We start from the raw sequence: 21108 nt of genomic DNA on the forward strand, positions 1-21108 counted from the left end.
AAAAAAATTTTAGGCAAAAATCAGAACTGCATTTCACATTGTTTATTTTCTAATCAGTAGTAAATGGGAATTTAATTTTTAAACATTTTTTAAACATGATGAGTTTTTTTTGCTAAAATTTATTTGCTACAATGTCACTCTTTCTCTAATTAAAATATTTTTATTTAAAATGTTTGGCCTTGTACGTTTAAGTCATTATGGACACCAAATGCAGGAGAGCCATAGAATAATAAAAGATGAATGAAATATTTAGCATAAAGGTAACATGGGATGGGGTGGGGGAACATAGGAGATGAGATAGAAATTTATACTTTTTACATTAAAAAATTGATATAATTTATATACCATAAAATTCATCCCTTTAAAGTATACAATTTAGTGGTCTTTAGTACATTTACAAAGTTGTGCAGCCATCTCCACTAATCCAGAACATTTTAGTCACCCACAAAGAAATCCCGTACCCATTAAGCAGTCACTATTCATTCTCTCTTCTAGCCCCAGACATCACTAATCTACTTTAGTGTCTCTATAATATGATTTGCCTATTCTGGATATTTAATATAAATGAAATCATACAATATGTGGCCTTTTGTGACTAGCTTCTTTCACTCAGCATAATGTCTTCAAGGTTTATCATGTTGTAGCATAATCAGTATTTCATTCCTTTCAAAGCTAATATTCCATTGTATGGATATGCCATCATTTGTTTATCTATCAATTGATGGACATTAGGGTTGTTTCCATTTTGGTTATTATGAATAATGCTGCTATGAATATTTGTGATGAGTTTTTATCTGGACGTTTGCTTTTATTTCTCTTGGATAAATACTTAGGAGAGGAATTTTTGAGTCATATGGTGACTCTAAAATTTAACTTGAGGAACTGCCAAACTGATTTCCAAAGTGGCTGTACCATAATCCATTCCCACCAGTAGTGTATGAATGTTTTAATTTCTCTGCATCATTGCCAACACTTGTTATTGTCTGTCTTTTTTATTATAGTCATCCTAGTTGATGTGAAGTGATATTTATATATGTATATACATATAAATATATACACATATATATAATTTTATTTTTTGCTTTTTTTTTAGATTTTTAAGAAATTGAAGTATAACTGACTTATAACACTGTTAGTTCCAGATACACAGCATAGTGATTCAATATTTCTGTATGTTACGAATTCACAGCAGTATTCTGTTATATTTTAACAGTGGCCACTCCATGGGTATTACTTATTGTGTGGCTGAACCATACTGAATCCATTTTGTCGGCGCCATCTTAGGCCCTCAGTCCTACCCCCTCCTCTTTCTGCGTGACTGAGCTTTAGCCTACCCTCAGAAATGAGCCCAAGCCAGATAAGTTTCCTATCAACTTTTACCCTTGGTTTTATCTGAGCACTGGAGGAATGCTCTTTAGCTGATACAGATGGTTAATGGTCTGCGAGGGATAATGGTCATGAGACCCCCAAACCCCCGCTTCCCATTGGTGCAGATGTGCTTCTCCCTTTGTAGTCAGATTGTATTTTTAGCTTTGGCCCCTTTAAATTCCCCTGTACCCCTTTCCGCAGGGGTGAATGCAGCTGCGAATGCTTCCAGATCGCCTGTTCACCTGATCCTACCCATATGTAAGTTACCCACAATAAACTCCATAATGGCATTTTATGGAGTTACCTGCTTCACTTTTTGATTTCAAAGTTCCTTCTCAGTTTGGGGGATATTATTCAATATCTCCACCTTCAAAAAGTTATAGTATTTTGCTTTTAGTCAACATATGCTATATAACTTTTCTGTGTATATTAAATAATATAATATTTTATAAAGAATAACAAAGCTATGCCATTAGACTAAAAAGGGAGGGGAGAATGAGAAAGAGAAAGAAAGATGGAAAACCACCATTTGGAATAGTAAAGAGATTGAGAAGAGAATTTGTTTTGTGTCCTGCTTTATATTGGGGGCAGATAGTCTAGTGATGTTGATGAAACACAAAATGAAGGATGGGAAGAATGAGCAGAAGAAGAAAAGAATAAAAATATGAGTTTAAGAAAGAAAGTCATTAGTAACCTGATGGAGATTAAAAATAAAATATGCAAAACATTTAAATAAATGTGTATATAGTTCTATAGTTTAAATAATTCTATGGGATCTGCCCTCAAAGACAGATTTTCCTTTATTTCAGGTGATCCAAGTTCAGCATTTCCTTCTTTCAAAGTTCATTTTACTCAAAGCTTCTTCAATAGAATTACAGCCAAGAAACATTTATTTATTTTCTCATTCAGTCCATGATAAGGTTTCTAAAGAATCCAGTTTCAAATTCAGCATCTCCTCATCTCCCACCCTATACATTTCATGAAATTGACAGCTGAGCTTCTTGCTGTTCCCTTTCCAGGGGCTTTGCACTGTCCTGGGGCCTGTGATCCTCCAGATCCTATGGTTGCTCCCTCCCTCAGTCCGGTTGGTTCAAAAGGGGGCCTGGGGACAGCCTTTTTGACAACTGTATATGGGACAGCCCCATCCACATTCACACTCTTTCTTCCCTTGCCCTGCTTTTATTTTAAACATGGAGAAAATGTTGAACCTCTCTATAATCAAATACATGCAGATAAAGCATATAAGGAGATAATAGTTTTCAGCTGTCAAATTACCAATGATGGAAGAAATTTTTCACATACTGAGATATGGGAAAGATTTTTAGGCTTATATGACTTAACATAAATGTTATGCTAACTAGAACATACTGTTTTGTGGCCTATTCAACATACATTATACATATACTTTCACCATTAAAGAAGAGGATGCATTGTCCAGAAGTAAACAATGTTTGTTTTGAAGACAGAGCTAAATGCCTGCCTTCCTGGGGCATCAATGTTAATACTTCTTCCATGATAAGGCTCCCTTCCCAGGTGCCAAGGCCAAACAGACTCACCGTGTACATGCTAATCTGTCTTTTTTTTGAAACTTTGAAGGAATGTAAGTTTTCCGTTTTGACAAAACATAAAACTGCACTGAAAACCAAATACCTCAGAGCTATCTAAGAGGCTATCTCCGAGGATCCAGTTCTCAGTTTGGCTTGAATAATATTCTCTTCTATTCTTATTATAGACTGGTTATTGATTACTTCTGTCTACACCAATGATAAGAATAATTACATCATTGAAAGCTGAGTGGGGTCAGAAGAACAATTTTATAACGGTTGGTATAAACTATTACACTTTTCTGGGAAATAATTTAGCAACATCTCTGAAAGTCTTAAAGAATGTACATCTTTTGACCCAGTAATTTCAATTTTTATGAATCAGAATTTATCTGAAGGCAGGTAAGCATTTATATAGAAGAATGTTCATTGCAACATAATTTTTAATAGTGAATATTAAATAAACATATATAAATATGAAAGAATATTTTAAACTTTATGATCCATTCATAAAATGGGAACCTGTAAGAACACTGAAAATCATGTTTTCAAAGAGTTTTTAATAAAATGAGAATACACTCATAAAATGTTAAGTTTCAAAAGTAGAATATATAAGTATGCAGATATACTATGTACTATGTATACAAATATACATACAAGTTTATAATAAAAATGAGAAAGCATATATAATCCAAAATTGGTTCTCAAAATTGATGTACCTCAGATTCACCTAGGAATTTAGTAAAATCATTAATGTCCTGATTCTGCCTGGACCTATTCAATTGGAACTTTAAGTTAGTATGAAGCAGGAATATGGGCAATTATGATCAAGCTCTTCTCACTGTCAGCATATCATTATTTTATTTTTGTATTTGTCTCCCCTGCTGGAATGTAGGCTTCAATTAGAACTTGTAAGTTGCTTTGCATAAGAAAAGGAGAGACTGAGGGAGGACAGACAATTTTGAATCCTAAGAAGAGTCAAGGAAGTAGGACTGGAAAAGGAAGGAGGACAGAAAGAAAACTGGTGGTCACACAAACTCAAGACTGGGCAACGGCTGCTGAAAAGATATTTTTCAAAGGGAATGGTAGGCACTACGCATTATAAGACACCCCTACCCACCTCCACTGAGAAATCTTCAGTACAGTATTAATTTCTCAATAATGAATAGATATGAGGGAACTACTGAAGGTGAGTGGGAAGAAATACCCAGTCCTATTTTAAGGAGAGTAGGGGAAGGTGGGTGATAAAGGCTGCTGGTGGGTCAGCAATCAGGGTCATGTGTACTTACCTTGAGAAGTGTATTTTTCATGGTAAATCTCATAGGCTTTCCTGTGGGCATCAGTGAGGATCTGGAGACGTGAAGATCTTGATTCCTGGTGGGGAAGCTCCATTATCACTTTCTCCAAGTCACTAAATGTGAACCAGATCTCAGCAAGGTCCCCAAAGGAGTGGAAGGCAAAGGTGGCATAGTCAGCAAAGAGATCAGCAAAGGCCTCACTTCTCTGGATGGTGCTGGCAGGGAGGGTCTGGTGGTGCAGGACCACCAAGGGCTGAAGCTGCGCAGTCTTGAGGGCCTCAAGGAGTTGCCGGTAGCACTGCACCATTTCCTTGTCTGGGTTCTTGGAGCTTCCTTCTGGGAGAAGTTGTGCCCATGGCAGAAATACTTTATAATGGGTGATCTTACAGGCATGAACACTGCTGAGGTACTCCGGCAGGAAAGTGGGCAGTGGCTGGTGACAAACATAAATTTCTTTGTCCCCTGCTCCAAAGTGAGAACCCTGGTTTCCCAGTGGACCCCTCAGGTTGTGTAGCAATTCGTTGGTTAGAGGACCAGCAGCTGAAATGAAGTTTCCATCAGATTCCCAGTCTAAGCCCCAGCACGAAAAACTTAGGAGGGAAATAAAGACTAAACGCCAAGCCAGTTCCATCTTCAAGGAACTGTTAGGAAGTATTTGGAATACCTACTTTATAACTACAGCTGAGGTTGTAAAATATTATTAACAATTAATATGTAACTTGGTTATCTACAATAATGAAATCAGTACATGGTTCATCAGTGTAATATCAAAAAATGTAAAAACCATAAGAGATAACATAAAAACCTCAAACTTCTCACACAATTTCAGTAGAGAAACCTAGAACGTGTCTGAAGAAAATAAGTTCTCCACATTTTTTCTTACATAAAAATTACTTAAAAATTTGTTTACACAGCAGGACAAAAGTGAGTTCCTCACCAAACTTTTTTTCTCTTTTAAAAATATGTAAGTAAATGATGAACACATTTTGCAAAAGATTCAAACAATACAGAAATATATATGAAAACTTACTGATTCCCCTCGCCCTCTCCCCTCCTCTTTCTAGGGTAAGCACTTTCAACACTGTGCTTCCTTCCAGTTTTCTTCCTACGTATAGATTAATGGTTATTCAGGAGTTGGAATGCCAGGGTTTGAATCTCATCTGACGAAAGTTACTTAGTTTCTCTGTCCTTCAGTTTACTCATCTGTAAAATTGGGATAGATAGGTTGTTATAATTAAATGAGGTCATTCATTAGCATATTTAGAACAATACAACTCAATCATGGCTATTAATATATATACACAAATGCAAACATAACTAAGTGTATAACATTTTAAATATATAATTTAACACATATGGGATTATGTCACACATATCATTCCTCAGCTTTATTCTCCCATTTAACAGCGCTTGGAGTTATATTTGTATAAGAATGTATAGACCTGCTTCTTTTTAACAGACGCATAGCATTCCACAGTAAGGTTGTGCCATAATTTAACCTTTTGCATTTTGAACACTGGTTGGTTATTAATTTTAATATGTTGCAAATGAATATATATATAGTTACACATTTTTGTCCACATTTTTTTAAGATAGATTCTTAGAAATTAAGTTACTGACTCAATAGCATGCCCATTTGGAATTCTGGTTGCAATCCATATAGGCTTCCAAAACAGGCTTCTTCAAGTTTAAATCCTACCTACAGTTAGAAGTATGTCTAAATCTCTTGTTTGCTAATACCTGTTATAAAACTTCACATTTTTGATACTTTTTTTTTTTCTGTTAAGAGGGGTAGCTCTTCATGTTAATTGGCTATTTGTTGTTCTGAGATTTCTGTTCATATCCTTTGTACAATTCTTATTTTAATATATTACTGATATAAAAATTCTTAACAGTGTTTGGATATCATTTATCAAAACATGATAGAACAGAGAAATGCAAATCAAAACTACAATGTGGTATCATCTCACACTGGTCAGAACAGCCATCATTAATAAGTCTACAAACGATAAATGCTGAAGAGAGTGAGGACAAAAGGGAACCCTCCCTATACTATTGGTGGGAATGTATTTGATCCAGCCACTATGGAAAACAGTGTGGAGATTCCTTAAAAAACTAAAAATAGACTGACCCTATGATCCAGCAATCCCACTCCTGGGCATATTTCTGGAGAAAACTCTAATTTCAAAAGATACATGCACTCCAGTGTTCACAGCAGCACTATTTACGATAGCCAAAACATGGAAGAAAACTAAATGTCTATTGACAGATGAATGGGTAAAGAAGTTGTGATACACACACACACACACATACACAATGGAATACTATTCAGCCATAAAAAGAATGAAATAATGCCATTTGCAGCAACATGGATGGTCCTAGAGATTGTCATACTAAATGAAGTAAGCCAGAAAGAGAAGAAAAATATCATGATATGACTTATATGTGGCATCTAAAAAAATGACACAAGTGAACTTACAAAACAGAACAGACTCACAGACAGAAAACAAACTTATGGTTACCAAAGGAGAAAGTTGGGGGAAGGATAAATTAGGAGTTTGGGATTTGTAGATACAAACTACTATATATAAAATAGGTAAAAAACAAGGTCCTATTGTATAGCACAGTGAACTATATTCAGTATCTTGTAATAACCTATAATGAAAAAAAAGTGAAAAAATATAACTGAATCCATGCCGTACACCAGTAACTAACACAGTATTGTAAATCAACTACATGTCAATTAAAATATAACAGAAAAAATTTCCCCATTTTTAACACCCAGGTTTATGTCTTTTAAAATATATTGTTACCATATTTTTGAAAGCTCGTGTCAACCCTATTATTTCCATACTGTTTCTAATCTTTAGCCCATCTTGAATTTTAACTTTATGTTGTTGGCAGGGTTTATCAATTTCTAACTTGTTTATCCTTCTGCCCCCACTATTTGAAATGCCACCTGTCAGAAATTAAATATCTGTCTAGACATCTGTTTCTAGACTTTCTACTGCTTGACTATCTATTCCTATGCCAATACCACACTACTTTAATTTCTATATCTGGGTGGTACTTTTCACTTTGATAGGACATGGCCTCTCCTATCATTCTTTTTCCTGGAATTTTCTTGGAAATATATGTTTATACACACACACACACACACACACACACATAAACACACATTTTGTTTTATTTCATTTAGTGGAATTTTCAAGGTAGCCTAGCTACTTCCTAATATGTATCCACTATTTACTACATATGTATATTTACATAAAGAATATAGTTTTACCTAACTAGTTTACAAAATAAGAGGTACTATAATGTGAGTATTGGTCTACAACTGGCATTTTTACCTTATAGTACACCTTGGATATCTTTCCACATTGTGTAAAAATTGATGTATCTTACTCAAGAGCTGCACTGTATGACCTTGCATGATCAGCATTTTGTTGATTAGGTTTTATGTTGTTTTCTATTTTCAGTGTCACAATGTCACAGTGAATGTCATATGTGCCTTTTTCCATACACACATAGGTACCTGATCATGGACATATTGAAGAATACAATTGTTGGATTATAGAGTAGTCAGTCATGTTTTAACTTCTAATGGTACTGACAAATTTGTCTCTGAAAGAAGCATCCTAATTTACACTCCTACCGGTAGTATATGACATCAAATTCCCCACAAACCCACCAACACTATTATAATAGTATCAAATCATTAGTGCTTTTATAATTATGAATGATTTAAAAATTGATTTGTATCAGCTCTGTATCCATTTTGAGAAATAATCTTTTTACCACTATCAATTGAGAAAATAAATATCTTGAAATTAGATATATATGTATGTGTGTATATATATATATATATATATATGTATATAGTATGTTCATCTATCTGCAGCTTATTTGTTCTGGATATTAATCCCTTCTCTAGCTGATAATCTATTTTTCCCTATTCTACTGCAAAGTTATAGGAAAAGCTCATATATCTTTTAAAAATTAATTTTAAAAATTGAGATATAAATAACACGTAACATGTTTGTTTCAGGTGTACAACATGATTGTATGCACTGCACAAAGATCACAAGTCTAGTCAACATCCATTGCACAAATTTATGTGTGTGTATGTTGAGAATGTTTAAGATTTACTCTCTTAGCAACTTTCAAATAGATTAGTAACTATAGTCACCATGGTGTATGTTACATCCCCATGACTTATTTTTGTTAACTGGAAGTTTGTACCTTTTGACCACCTTCACCCACTTACCACCTCTACCTCTGACAACCACCAGTCTCTTCTATGTGTTCAATTTTTATTTCACTTTTTAATTTTTTTAGATTTCACATATGAGACCATACACTATTTGTCTTTCTCTGTCTGACTTATTTCAGTCTTCCAGGTCTATCCATGTTGTCACAAATGGCAAGACTGCCTTCTTTTTAGGGCTGAATAACATTCCATTGTACATACATACATTTTCTTTATCCATTCATCCATCAGTGAACACTTGGGTTGCTTCTATGTCTTGGCTATTATAAATAATGTGGCAATGAACACAAGGATGCATGTATCTTTTTAAGTTAGCATTTTCTTTCTCTTTGGATAAATACCTAGAAGTGGAATTGCTGGATCACATAGTAGTTCTCTTTCTAGTTTATTGAGAAACCTCTATATTGTTTTCCATGGTGGTTCTCACCAATAATACACAAGTGTTCCTTTTCTCCACAACCTCGTCATTTTTTTTTTTTTTTGATAATAGCCTTTCTAACAGGTGTAACTTGATATCTCATTGTGGTTTTGATTTTTATTTCCATGGTGATTAGTGATGTAGAGCACCTTTTCATGTACCTGTCGGCAATCTGCATCTTCTTTGGAAAAATATCTATTCAGATCATTTGCCCATTTTTAAGTCATATTGTTTTGTTATTGAGTTGAGTTCTTTATAAATTTTGGATATCAACCCCTTATTGGATATGCGATTTGCATTTTATCCCATTCTTTTCCATTTGACTGATGGTTTTCTCTGCTGTGCAGAAGCATTTTAGTTTGATGTAGTCCTATCCATTTATTTTTGCTTTTGTTGCCTTTGCTTTAGTGTCAAATCTAAAAAATCATTGCCAAGACTGATGTCAAGGAGCTTACCACTTGTGTTTTCTTCTAGGTTTGTGATTTTAGATTTTGTGTTCAAGTCTTTAATCTATCTTAATTTTTATATATGATGTAAAGTAGTGATCTAGTTTTACCAACACCATTTATAGACAAGACTGTGTTTTCCCTACCATGTATTTTGGCTCCTTTGTTGTAAATTAATAGACTATGTGTGGGTTTATTTCTGGGCTCTCTATTCTGTCCCACTGATCTATACGTCTGTTTTTACACCAATACCATGTTTTAATTACTATACCTTTGTATTAGTTTGAAATCAAGAGGCATGATGCCTCCAGCTTTGTTCTTCCTCAACATTGTTTTGGCTATTCAGGGTCTTTGTGGTTCCATGCAAAATTTATGATTATTCTTTTTACGTGAAAATGCCATTGGAATTTTGAGATTGCACTGATCATGTAGAATCCTCTGGATAGTATGGGGATTTTAACAATATTAATTCTCTCAATTCATAAGCATGGAATACCTTTCCACTTACGTCTTTTTCAATTTTTCACCACTGTCTTATAGTTTCAGTGTACAGGTCTTTTACCTCTTCAGTTAAATTTATTCCTAATTATTTTATTATTATGCAACTGCACATGGGATCATTTTCTTCTTTGTGATACTGTTATTGGTATATAGAAATGGAACATCTTTGCATATTGGTTTTATATCCTGCAACTTTGCTGAATTTGTTGATCAGTTCCAACAGTTTTTTGGTGGTCTTTATTTATGGTTCTCTATATTTAATATCATATCACCTGTAAATAGTGAAAATTTCACCTCTTTCTGATTTTTTCCTTTTCTTGTCTAAATGCTCTGGCTTGGATTCCAACACTATATTGAATAAAAGTGGTGACTGGGCATCCTTGTCTCGTTCCTGATCTTACTTAAGATGTTATTAGCTGTGGGCTTACCACTTATGGCCTTTATTATGTTGAGGTACATTCCCTCTATATTCATTTTGTTGAGAGTTTTAAAAACCATAAGTGGATGCTGAATTCTGTCAAATGCTTTTTTTTTTTTTTGCATCTACTGTGATGACTATGATTTTTATCCTTCATTTTATTAACCTGGTGTACGTTGAACCATCCTTGCATCCCTGGAATAAATCACAGTTGATCCTGCTGTATGATCACTTAAACATACTGTTGAATTAACTTTGCTAATGTTTTGTTGAGGATTTTTGCATCTATATACATTAGGGATATCAGCTTGTGATTTTCCTTTCTTTAGGCATCCTTGACTGATTTTGGTATAAGGGTAATTCATAAAATGACTTTGGAAGTGGTCCCTCCTCTTCCATTTTTGGGAAGTGTTTGAGAAGGACTGGTATTAATTCTTTTAAATGTTTGGTAGAAGTCACCAGTGAAGCCAGATGTTCCTGGACTTTAGTTTGTTGGAAGGTTGACTGTTGACTCAATCTCCTTATTCCTAACCAGCCTACTCAGATCTTCTGTTGCACCATGATTCAATCTTGGTAGGGTATGTTTCTAGGAATTTATCCACCTCTTCTAGGTTGTCCAGTTTTTTGGTGAATAACTGTTCATAGTAACAATTATGATTCTTTGTATTTCTGTGGTATTAGTTGTAATCATTCCTGATTTTGAGTCCTCCATTTTTTGTGAGTCTAGCTAAAGTTTTCTCAATTTTATCTTAAAAAGAAAAAACCTAGCTCTTAGTTTCATTGCTCTCTTTTTAGTCTCTATTTCATTTATTTCCTCTCTGATCTTCATTTATTTCCTTTCTTTACTAACTGTAGGCTTCATTTGTTTTTGTTTTCTTGTTTCCTGAGATATAAAGTTTGGTTGAGATCTTTCTTGTTTCAAGCACTTATCCCTATTAGAACTGCTTTTGCTGCATCCCATGAATTTTGGCATATTTATTTCCATTTCATTTGTCTCATTTTTTCTCTTTCGAGTTCCTGTTGTTCAGTATGTTGCTTAATTGCCACGTATTTGTGAAATCTTCAGGTTTCTTCTTGTTTTGTGGCCTAACATATGATATATCCTGGAAAATGTTCCATGTGTGCTTGAGAAGAATTTGTATTCTGTTGCTTTTGGAAGGAATGTCCTGTATAGTCTGTTAAGTCCATCTGCTGTTACATGTTAAGGTGAATTCTTTCTTACTGATAATCTGTTTGGATGATCTATCCTTTTATGAAAGTAGGGTACTAATGTCCCCTATTATTATTGTTTTGTTGTCTATTCTCCCTTGGTTCTGTTAGTATTTGCTTTATATATTTAGGAGCACCATGGCTTTATTTGCACATTTTCTTTTTCATGTGTCCTGGAGATATTTCCATTTTAAACATCTTGATTTCCCTCATTTTTGTTTGTATAACCCACAGCACGCTTTATCAGTTTTTATAGTCATTTCCTTATTGATGGACATCTGTCGGGATTTAGTTAAAAACACATTAAATTTATGGATCAGTTGACAATTTACAATATTCAAGACTTCCTATTCAGGAACAAGTTACATCTATACATCTACTGAATACTTGTCTAATTTTCTTTGTAAAGATCTTGTATGTACTCCATCATCCACTTCACTTTCCTGACAAGTAACATGTAGATGAATAAGCACACTTATTCAGATGTGCAAAAACTGACTTCAGTTGTATTAAATGGCTTCCCCACTCTAATGGCAGAAGTGGGGAGAACAAATTCACCACAAAGGAACTTTTTATTTTCTGGGATTTACACTTCCCTTTGGTTCAATATTTGATCAAATTAAAGTTCAAATTCCTGTCAAGCTGTTTCTCTCTTCAGAACCTCCTCCCCCAATTTTCTTTATCAAGTTGGGAGCCAGTGCAGGGAGGGGGCTCTTTCTTTCTGTCTCCTGGGTTTTCATTAGTTATTCATTCTGTCACCTGTTACTGAATGTCCTGACTAATTAATCCAACCCTTATACTAGCATGTCCTGTCTCCACAGGATGACTGGGATCATGTACCCCAAGGTTTCCTCATCCCAACAGCCTCTACTACTCCCATTAATTAGGAAGTTTTCCCAGGAGCTTACACCCTGCGTCTGCTAGCTATGCAACATCTCTCTATACATTTCCAGCCTCCTATACCCTAATGTTTTCAAGCCAGTGGAACATTAAGTTTCTATTAGTGAACTTACATACCACATACAAACGCTCCCTACCTGACTCCGCAGGCCCAGAACGCCACCTGTTGTCAAAAGCTTCAATAGGAACAGCTATATCATGAACATACTGATCACAGCTAAGTCTCAGGGACTGTTATTACCATAAACAGCAGTAATTTTTTTCTGGAAGAAAGCCATAAAATGTAGCAGTGGTTTGTAATATAGAAAATAACATATTTCCCTTAAAAAAGCCATTAGAAAATAATTCTGAGAGTTTAACTATAGGATACATAAGTTTAAAAAGTTATAAATGAGTACTGAAAAAAGTATAATAAACCTTTTATTTTCATAAACTATCTTAAAAAAAACAAAAAACCAAATAGGACTGGAATTAACCTGTTGAAGACCTCTTAGCTTTCACACTAATAAAAGGACTAAAGGACTCTCCTAATAGGAACCTACATCAAATGTTTACCATAATGCCGTATTTCCACCCTCTCACTCCAGATCAAAAATAAAGGAAAAGATTCATATTCATGAATAGATGGAAGCAGTAATTTGAGTAGAATAAAAATAAATCCAATAGACAACTGCAAAAAAAGTTATTTTGGTGAAAAAAAGCAGTAGTTGGCAACTGAAAACAGTTATTTCCCCAATAAGATACTATGCATCATAAAGCAACAGGACCTTTCTCTACACATGAAAAGGTCTTAGTTATAGAAATGACACATTATTGCAATCCAACTTCACTTAGACAAGAAGCACACTAAACAAAATGATAAAACCTGTGTTGGTATAAAAATGCATGACAGAGATGTGACACAGAACTTGGTTCTTGTTCCTCAAAGTAAATCCTCTTGAAGCATCCCTTTCAGAAGCAGAATTTCTCTGGCTAGTAGACCCCCATCCAAACTCCAGGCAACAGGTGGAGGTACATAGTTTCTTTGGTTACTTTCAATAGCTCAATCTTCCAGCAAGTAGTTGGGGTTAACTACTAAGTAGGGATCTTCTTCATAGCTCTCACTTCCTTCTGTGGAGCCTTTCAATCCAGCTTGGGTGAGTTCAATTAGAACATGATCCTATGAAACACAAACATTTGTCCTCAGATGTCTAGCAGTACTGTAAGAATGCTCAGAAACACAGGACTTGACCCTCTCTTCTGAATGTTTGCTACCAACATTTTCTTTCATTTCCCTCTAGAAACTCTCTCAGAAAAAGGACTACACCTAAAAATACTTTATCAAGTTTCTGCTAAATCATCTTCCCATTAGGATATAGACCTTTTTATACAATAAGTCTCTTCTGAAAAATTAAGAAATATAAAAGATCAATAGACAGTATGATTTTAATCAGGTTTCCTAGTATATTACATCAAGTAGTTGTAAATATAACTTCAGAAAAGATAGAACGTAACATGAATTTTATGATCATGCAATTATATAAAATCTTCTGATAAGTATGTTTATCACACAGCTTTATCACTGATACAAGTGTTTAATTCACTTAATTCACTGATACTAGTGTTTAATTTCACTTTTAATTACTGGCCATTGAACTCTTTCATATATGAGCCATTCATAATTCAGTTAGAAATAGAATCTAAAGATAATTAACATGAAAATATTTCACTCTGATCCATTAGCTAATAATACAAAAAGTAGCACATGCCATGTGGCATTCATAAACTTGATGACAGATTTCAAGCCATGATGTGTCTATAAGTCAGTCTAATATGTCCACAAATGAGAACGCCTCCTACCCAAGGCCCACAAGGTGGAACTTAGGAAACAACAACTTGATCTTAAGAAGGTGGAAAAGTCCCACAGTATGTGCACTACGACTACTGAGAGAGGCTGGACACTTCTAAGCACTCACTCCATATACTAACATAATGTAAAAGGAAGCATTTAATCAGCACAGTACAAGTTCCCTAGTCTTTTGTAGTGAGTTAGCTCAGGCAGTGAGTCAAACTTAAAAAGGTAAGTCCAATTTAGATCAGTTAGTTTCACAAGTCCCAGCATAGGTTTTCTTGTGTGGGTCATTTTATCTTACACTGATCCCAGGGCCACAAGGGAGGGAAGGGCTGGCCTGGTGCAAACATGTTGCTCACCACTAGATAGACAATTTTGAGCACATACCACCCTAGGTTGGCTTTATTTTTATACATTATTATTTATTAAATTTTGAATGGAATAGCTCTTCCCACCCCCCACTCCTAAAATACCTGTAATCGTAGACTCATCTATTTCTACAGGGAAATAGTTTTTCAGATAACAAACCCTTCTATGTGACACCTATAATATTTATATAGTGAGCACTATGAAGTGAACTGCAATCTCTGCCATTTGAAGAGAAAAATCCAATCATTCAACAAATATTTGACCACTCTATGAGCTAGGTACCACTGTAAATCCTGGGGATATAGTGGTTAACAAAACAAAGTCCCTGTCCCCATGGTGCTTGCATGTTAATAAGAGAGACAGACTAAACACAAAGACTACACTGCCATACGATGATAAGCACTATGAAGAAACACAAAGTAGGGTAAGGGGGTGATAGCAAGGAAGAGGCTGCTGTGTTAACAGGCTAGGCAAGAACTTTGAGAAGGTAACGTTTGAACAGACATCAGAATGAGAAGGGATCTGGGCTAAGAGACAACAGACAAGTGCAAAGGCCTTCATGTTTTGTGTGTCTAAGGAAGAGTGACAAGGCCAGTGTCACTAAGCAGAATGGGCAAGAAGAGGCTATGTAAGAGGTAGACAAGGTAGGCGGGGGCTTGCTTGTGTAGGGTTCTGCAGGCTACAGTACAGAGAATGGATTTTATTCTAAACCTGAGGGAAGGAAAGACTGGAAGGTAGGGCACTATGACAATTTGATTTGTTAAAGATCTGCCTGGTGCTGGGCAGAGACCAGTGCAAGGGGGGACAGTTGAGAGGCTCCTGTGGAAGTCCAAGCATGGAGGCTTGGGTAAATATGACAGTGGTGAGACAAGAACAGAGAATACTCATAAGGAATGCAGGGCTCACAGAATTTGCTGCTAAAATGAGAAGCTGTGAGGGGAAAGTAGAACCAAGGAATAAACGATAATTTTAAGGTGAATGGCCTAAAAAAATAGTAAATGAAACACTGCAGGGAAAAACTGTTTTGAACATAGTAAGTGTGAGGTGCCTATTAATTTACAAGTAGGCAGCTAGCTACATCCAATAGGAATTTAGAGGACAGGCAAGAGCTGGAAAAATAAATCTGGGGGCCACTGCAGATGGTTTTAAATTTATGCCACCGAATGAGATCACTTAGGTAATGAATGTAAATAGAAGAGAGGTCTGAGGACTAAGCATAGCACTCCACTGAAAAAGTGACAAGAGAAAGACACAAGAAGAGAAACTAAAAGGAAATAACTAGTGAGAGGAGAAGACTCAGGAGAATATGGTGACTTAGAAGCCACGTGAACACAATATTTCCAGAAAGAGTGATCAGCTATGACAGGTGCTGCCAATAGGCTGAATACTGAAAATGATCAACTGATTTGAGTAGCAAGAATGTATGTATGCAATGGTCCTTTAATAGAGTAGGAGAATGAACTGACTAGGAAAAAGTAATAGCAGCAGGCAGTGCTACTGTGAGGTTGACAAGACAGAAGTAAAAAACTATCCACTTGAGATTTGTGGTCATGAATTTAAAATAAGAGTGGGCATATGGTTGTATGCTTTTCTCCAGATACTTTTAACTGCTTAGATATAGGTATAGTAAATGAATTAGATTTAGCCAAAGCTGGAGTTTCGCCAAGCAAGTAATATAAAAAGAGAATAAAGTTGAAAGTATAAGGAAAAAGTGATTATAGGATAGACTGTAAGCTGGGTAATGGGGGAGGTAAGAACACGAGGAAGATAAAAAGCAGAAAATAGGTGACAGTGGTCAGGAAGGTTAAAGGTTTATGGTAAAGAGAGTGGAAAACAAAGCTTAAAAACACTCAAATAGGAAGACCTTAAATTCAACTTCCCAGCTTTAACCTAAGTTCTGCTTATTTTAGCAGAGAGAAATAAGTCAATTAATTGTTGTTAATTCTATCTTGATAAACAACTCCTAATTCTGACTAGACCCTACTGATTCAAAATAAATGAACGTCTAATGAACCTACACAGATGAGGCATGAACTCCCTCCCTCATTAATACTCCACCAAGCGTAGCTCTATACGTACATAGTGGGTGAGTCGATAAATGACTTTCTCTATGATTCTCTTTTTGTTTATCAGTTCCTCTTCAGAATCTATTTCTGACTCGATTTCTTTCAAGTACCAGTTAACAAGTTCACTTCTCTTTAATGCAGACTCATCATCTTCTGAAAAAATAAATAAGTAAATAAAAAAGGATTAAATTATCCTTGTAGCAAACTATTGCCAATTCTTTAATTTTGCAAACACAAGACAATGTACTGATTAGATAATCATCAACCTGTCTTAAAGTACATCTGCTGAAATAGTCTCCAATGTTCCAGCGTAAGTCGAACATAACCTGCCATATTATTTGAATTAAAGTATGCCATACTTCATCCTGAAGAGAAAAACCTAAAAAAACACATTATAAGAAACAAGTGTCCTAAAGCTATGAAGATTTCAAAGTATGGAGGTGTTTCTTGCACGTTCTTATGCTTCACCACCTATGACAATGTTTGTCAACAGCAATTGAAGGCATAAATTAGGAATGAAGTCATAGCAGGTAAAACTGCTGAAATATAACCGTTCCTCTTTGGAAAGGGGAACACTGAGGTCAACCAAAGCATGAAATCCATAGGTGTTCACTCAAAACAAAAATATTACCAATTTGCTCCAGCAAGATCAATCCTTATTGACTGAACTATCTGCCCTTTAGAGTCCAAAGCAGAACTCTAAATTCACGAAAAGAGTTGGAACCTGGATAGTATTTTAACTATCATAGAAATAAAGAATAATAAAGGAAAACTCAATCCATTTAGTCTTGATTCTAGCAATTGTTAATAAAATATAAATTCAAAATAGGAAAATTCTAGCTTTACTGATGATAATGCCTTTGAAGTTTTATTATGGCTGTACTCAAATTTCAGTGGTTTGTCCAAATGTTTTTAAGTAAGTAACCTCCTTGGTTTTAAGTTTTGCTCCCTATGCTAGGCTAGAAAACAGCTGTCTATCTGACAACTGAGAATTAATAGTTTACTTGGCCGGGTGAACAGTGTCTTTTTTCTTTTTTTAGGGAAAGGAAGAAGACCTAGTAGAATTTATCTGTGGAACACAGACAGTGTCTGGGCGCTAATCCTATCTTTGCTTCATCAGTGGTTTGCTATGTTTAAAACTTAGCTGCATGAGAAGTAGAATGATGTGAACACAAGAACGTGTGAGCTCCCAAATCTTTTTATGTGAGAAGGGACTGGGACTAAAACCTGTCTGTCCTAGTGGCTTCTTTGCTGCTTCCTTTCTCCTTCCCACTGGTCCACAGTTCTCAAGGGAAAGAGGGTAGAACTAAAGGGCCCAAATCTTTAATAAGCTGAGACAGTTTCTGGTGTTCTTGTCCTTCATCAGTTAGGACACTGTGAAGAGACTGTCTGGAAGCCAGCATACTGAATTAGCCGATGGTTAATCACCAAATTGAAGTTTAAGTTCACCGCCTTGATTTCATCACTTTTCCTTCTGCCTTGTGGCTAGAGAAAACTTGGATAGCATGGTAAAGCAGTTAAAAATAAGAAGGGTAACACAACATTGTAAAATGATTATAAATCAATAAAAAATGTTAAAAAAAAAATAAGAAGGGTACTAGTGTCCAGATATCACACTTCACCTATGGAGAAATGAGGATTTTACTTCATTCCTAGTCTGGAATGTACTGCTTTTTGAGTTTAAATACTTGTCTATGAAATATAAATATCCTAGGAGTCCATCCATTTTAAACAAAGCTGTTGTGAGGAACAGTGATTTTGCATCTGTAAAAACATGTTAAGTGCTTCTTTATATATTATCAGATCCCAAATTCTGCTTCACAAAACTAAAATAGGCCAAGGACATTAACAAGAAGTATTCATAAACCTTTGACAACAAACTTGGGAAATGTCCAGGCTGGTAGATATGCTGACACTCCCTAGATTTTGTTTGCCAAAGTGAGCTTGGTTAACAATTTATCATCTCTTCTGACAAATGAATACAATCTTTAGCAATCAGAAGTGGCTTATGTGAATACAGCTTATGTAAACGACTCAGCATGTGAGCAGCATTAGGCAGAGCCTCACCTTCTTCCATCTTTCTGAGGTGAAGCACAATAAGATTAGAGATTCGACAGTATTCAGAGAAGCCCAGCCTTAAGGTGGCTTTTGGAACAGAGTCTTGGTTCATGTCTTCACTGTGGCTGTTGATTCCATTCACAGGAGCAGGGCTGTCAGCATGACCTAAGTGAAATATCAACTGTTTGAATCTTGTTTCTGTGCCTCCAACATTCCCCTATCAAATGTTTATAAATATGCTTCTTACATTTTAATACTAATTTCAAAAGAAGCAAACACTTGTACTCAGTATTTAAACATTTTACAAACAAATTAGAAGCAAATTTACAAATGCTACTAGTGAAGTCAAAAACTAATTTGGAAGGAATGGGAAGAATGGGAGATAAGATTTCATGATCTAAAATTGCATTTGCAGTATTATAAATTTTTAAATTTGGTGTCTGTCTCTTAATGTACTCAAGATAATGTTTTTAATTCAAAAACAAAATAACAATACAAATAAAGTCAGAAGAATTAAATCTACTACCCGCATTTTGGTGTTATTTTCTCAATCTTTCAAGCATATATATTTTGTATCAACTATTTAGTTGTATTTTAACTTATAAAGTTAATAAAATTCATTATCCATTTTCCACCGTTTTGCTACATAGACTTCATTACCATCAATAAGTGCACAGATACCGTGACATCTCAGAACATTTTGGTCCCTAATTCCAGAACAGTCATGAAAAAACAACTCACCATTGATGCCATCTGGGCCCTCATCTACTTCCATTTGGGCATCTTCTTCTTGATCTAGATTAACATCAGGTGTTTCTACACGGATGATTGATTTATTCAGTAACCTGAAAGCTTCCTTTACATGTTTAGGCTGGACCTAAGCCAATCAAGATGAGGTAAATCAATAAGTCAGTCTTCTTGACATACATAGAAGATTTTCTCTGTACAAAATTGCAGTGGCATTTTGGTTTTCTCATACTATCCCTCTCACATACAGACATAAAATATGAGACAGCACCATAAATTCACAAGAATGGCTAAAAGGACCGACAATACTGAGTGTTAAGAATGTAGACAACTTTCATTCACTGCTGTTGGGAATATAAATTGATACAACCATTATGGAAAACCACTTTTCAGTCTTTACCAAACTGAGCACAGGTACAATCTATGACCCAACAATTCCATTCTTAGGCACACGTCAGACAGAAATGTACACGCACATACATCATATGAACCAAAAGATACGTACATCCCATTAAAAACCCATATTGGAAACTATCTACTTGTTCATCAATAGAATGAGTCAATCATGGTGATACATTCACTGATAGTTATGTATCTGGGAGGAAAAAAAAAAGTTTGAAGACAACCTAACCAAACCATCAGGAGAAGTATGGTTAGAGTACATGGCCATGAAAAAAAAAAGTTATCCTCAGAGGAGGATAGTAGTGACTGTAAAAAAAGCACAAAGAGAAGCTTTTGGAGGTGCTAGTAAGGAATGTTTGACTTCCTAATCTGGGTATAGGTTACATAGACATGTTCACTGAAAGTTAACTGAGCTGTACACTTGTGATTTATACACTCTCTATGTATGATTTGCTTCAACAAAAAAATTTGCTTAGACACAGTATCAACCCAAAGAGGAACAAACCAAGGCACATAGTCATCAAATTGACAAAAATTAAGGATAAAGAGAAAATATTAAAATTAGCAAGAGAAAACAACAAATAACATACAAGGGAACTCCCATAAGGTTATCAGCTGATTTTTCAGCAGAAACCCTACAGGCCAGAAGGGAGACACACGATATATTTAAAGTGATGAAAGGGGAAAACTTACAACCAAGAATACTCTATGCAGCAAGGCTCTCTTTCAGACTTGATGGAGAAATCAAAAGCGTTACAGATAAATAAAAGCTAAAATATTTCAGCACCACCAGACCAGCTTTACAGTAAATGTTAAAGGAACTTCTCTAGTCATCAAACCATAAGAAAAGAGAACAAAAAGAAGAGGAAGAAGAAGAAGAAGAAAAGACATACAGAAGATTGCTTTGGCAGTTCAGGGTCTTTCATGGTTTCCATATAAAGTTTGGAATCGTTTGTTCTAGTTCTGTGAAAAATGTTGTGAGTACTTTGACAGGGAGGGGTTGCACTGGATCTGTAGATTGCTTTGGGTAGTACAGCAGAATGTATAAAACAATGTTGATTCTTCCAATCCAAGAGCACAAGATCTTTCCATTTCTTTGTATTATCTTCAATTTCCTTCATCAGTGTTTTACAATTTTCAGAGTATACAGATAACTTCCTTGGTTAAGTTTATTTCCAGGTACTTTTGATGCAATGGAAATGTTTATGCCAGTTATAAAATTCTGGTTTTTGAAGTGGAAAAAAAAAGTGAACGAAGGGCTGC

General features: G+C 35.3%; 2 protein-coding genes and 1 long non-coding RNA gene across 5 annotated transcripts in view; 1 reads left to right on the plus strand and 2 right to left on the minus strand.

Annotated features, from left to right (window-relative positions):
* LCT (lactase) overlaps positions 1–12621 on the minus strand; it is a 60124-nt gene extending 47503 nt beyond the window's left edge. For all 3 annotated transcript variants that reach the window (XM_045508835.2, XM_074363577.1, XM_045508834.2), the window contains exon 1: positions 4202–12621. In XM_045508835.2, coding sequence (XP_045364791.1) covers positions 4202–4841 — 640 coding nt within the window. In that variant the 5' untranslated portion in view covers positions 4842–12621. The remainder of the gene's footprint in view (positions 1–4201) is intronic.
* LOC141577699 (uncharacterized) lies at positions 1472–18005 on the plus strand. The gene is made up of 3 exons (XR_012506983.1): positions 1472–1626; positions 3101–3190; positions 17679–18005. It is a non-coding gene; the product is annotated as an uncharacterized LOC141577699 (long non-coding RNA).
* The window catches only part of MCM6 (minichromosome maintenance complex component 6), a 36750-nt gene continuing 28416 nt past the window's right edge, over positions 12775–21108 (minus strand). Inside the window, exons 14-17 of the mRNA XM_074363578.1 lie at positions 19438–19573; positions 18706–18861; positions 16652–16791; positions 12775–13531 (exon numbers count right to left, since the gene is read on the minus strand). Coding sequence (XP_074219679.1) covers positions 13415–13531; positions 16652–16791; positions 18706–18861; positions 19438–19573 — 549 coding nt within the window. The 3' untranslated portion in view covers positions 12775–13414. The remainder of the gene's footprint in view (positions 13532–16651; positions 16792–18705; positions 18862–19437; positions 19574–21108) is intronic.

The sequence above is a fragment of the Camelus bactrianus genome, chromosome 5 (assembly GCF_048773025.1).
Source record: "Camelus bactrianus isolate YW-2024 breed Bactrian camel chromosome 5, ASM4877302v1, whole genome shotgun sequence".
NCBI classification, from domain to species: domain Eukaryota; kingdom Metazoa; phylum Chordata; class Mammalia; order Artiodactyla; family Camelidae; genus Camelus; species Camelus bactrianus.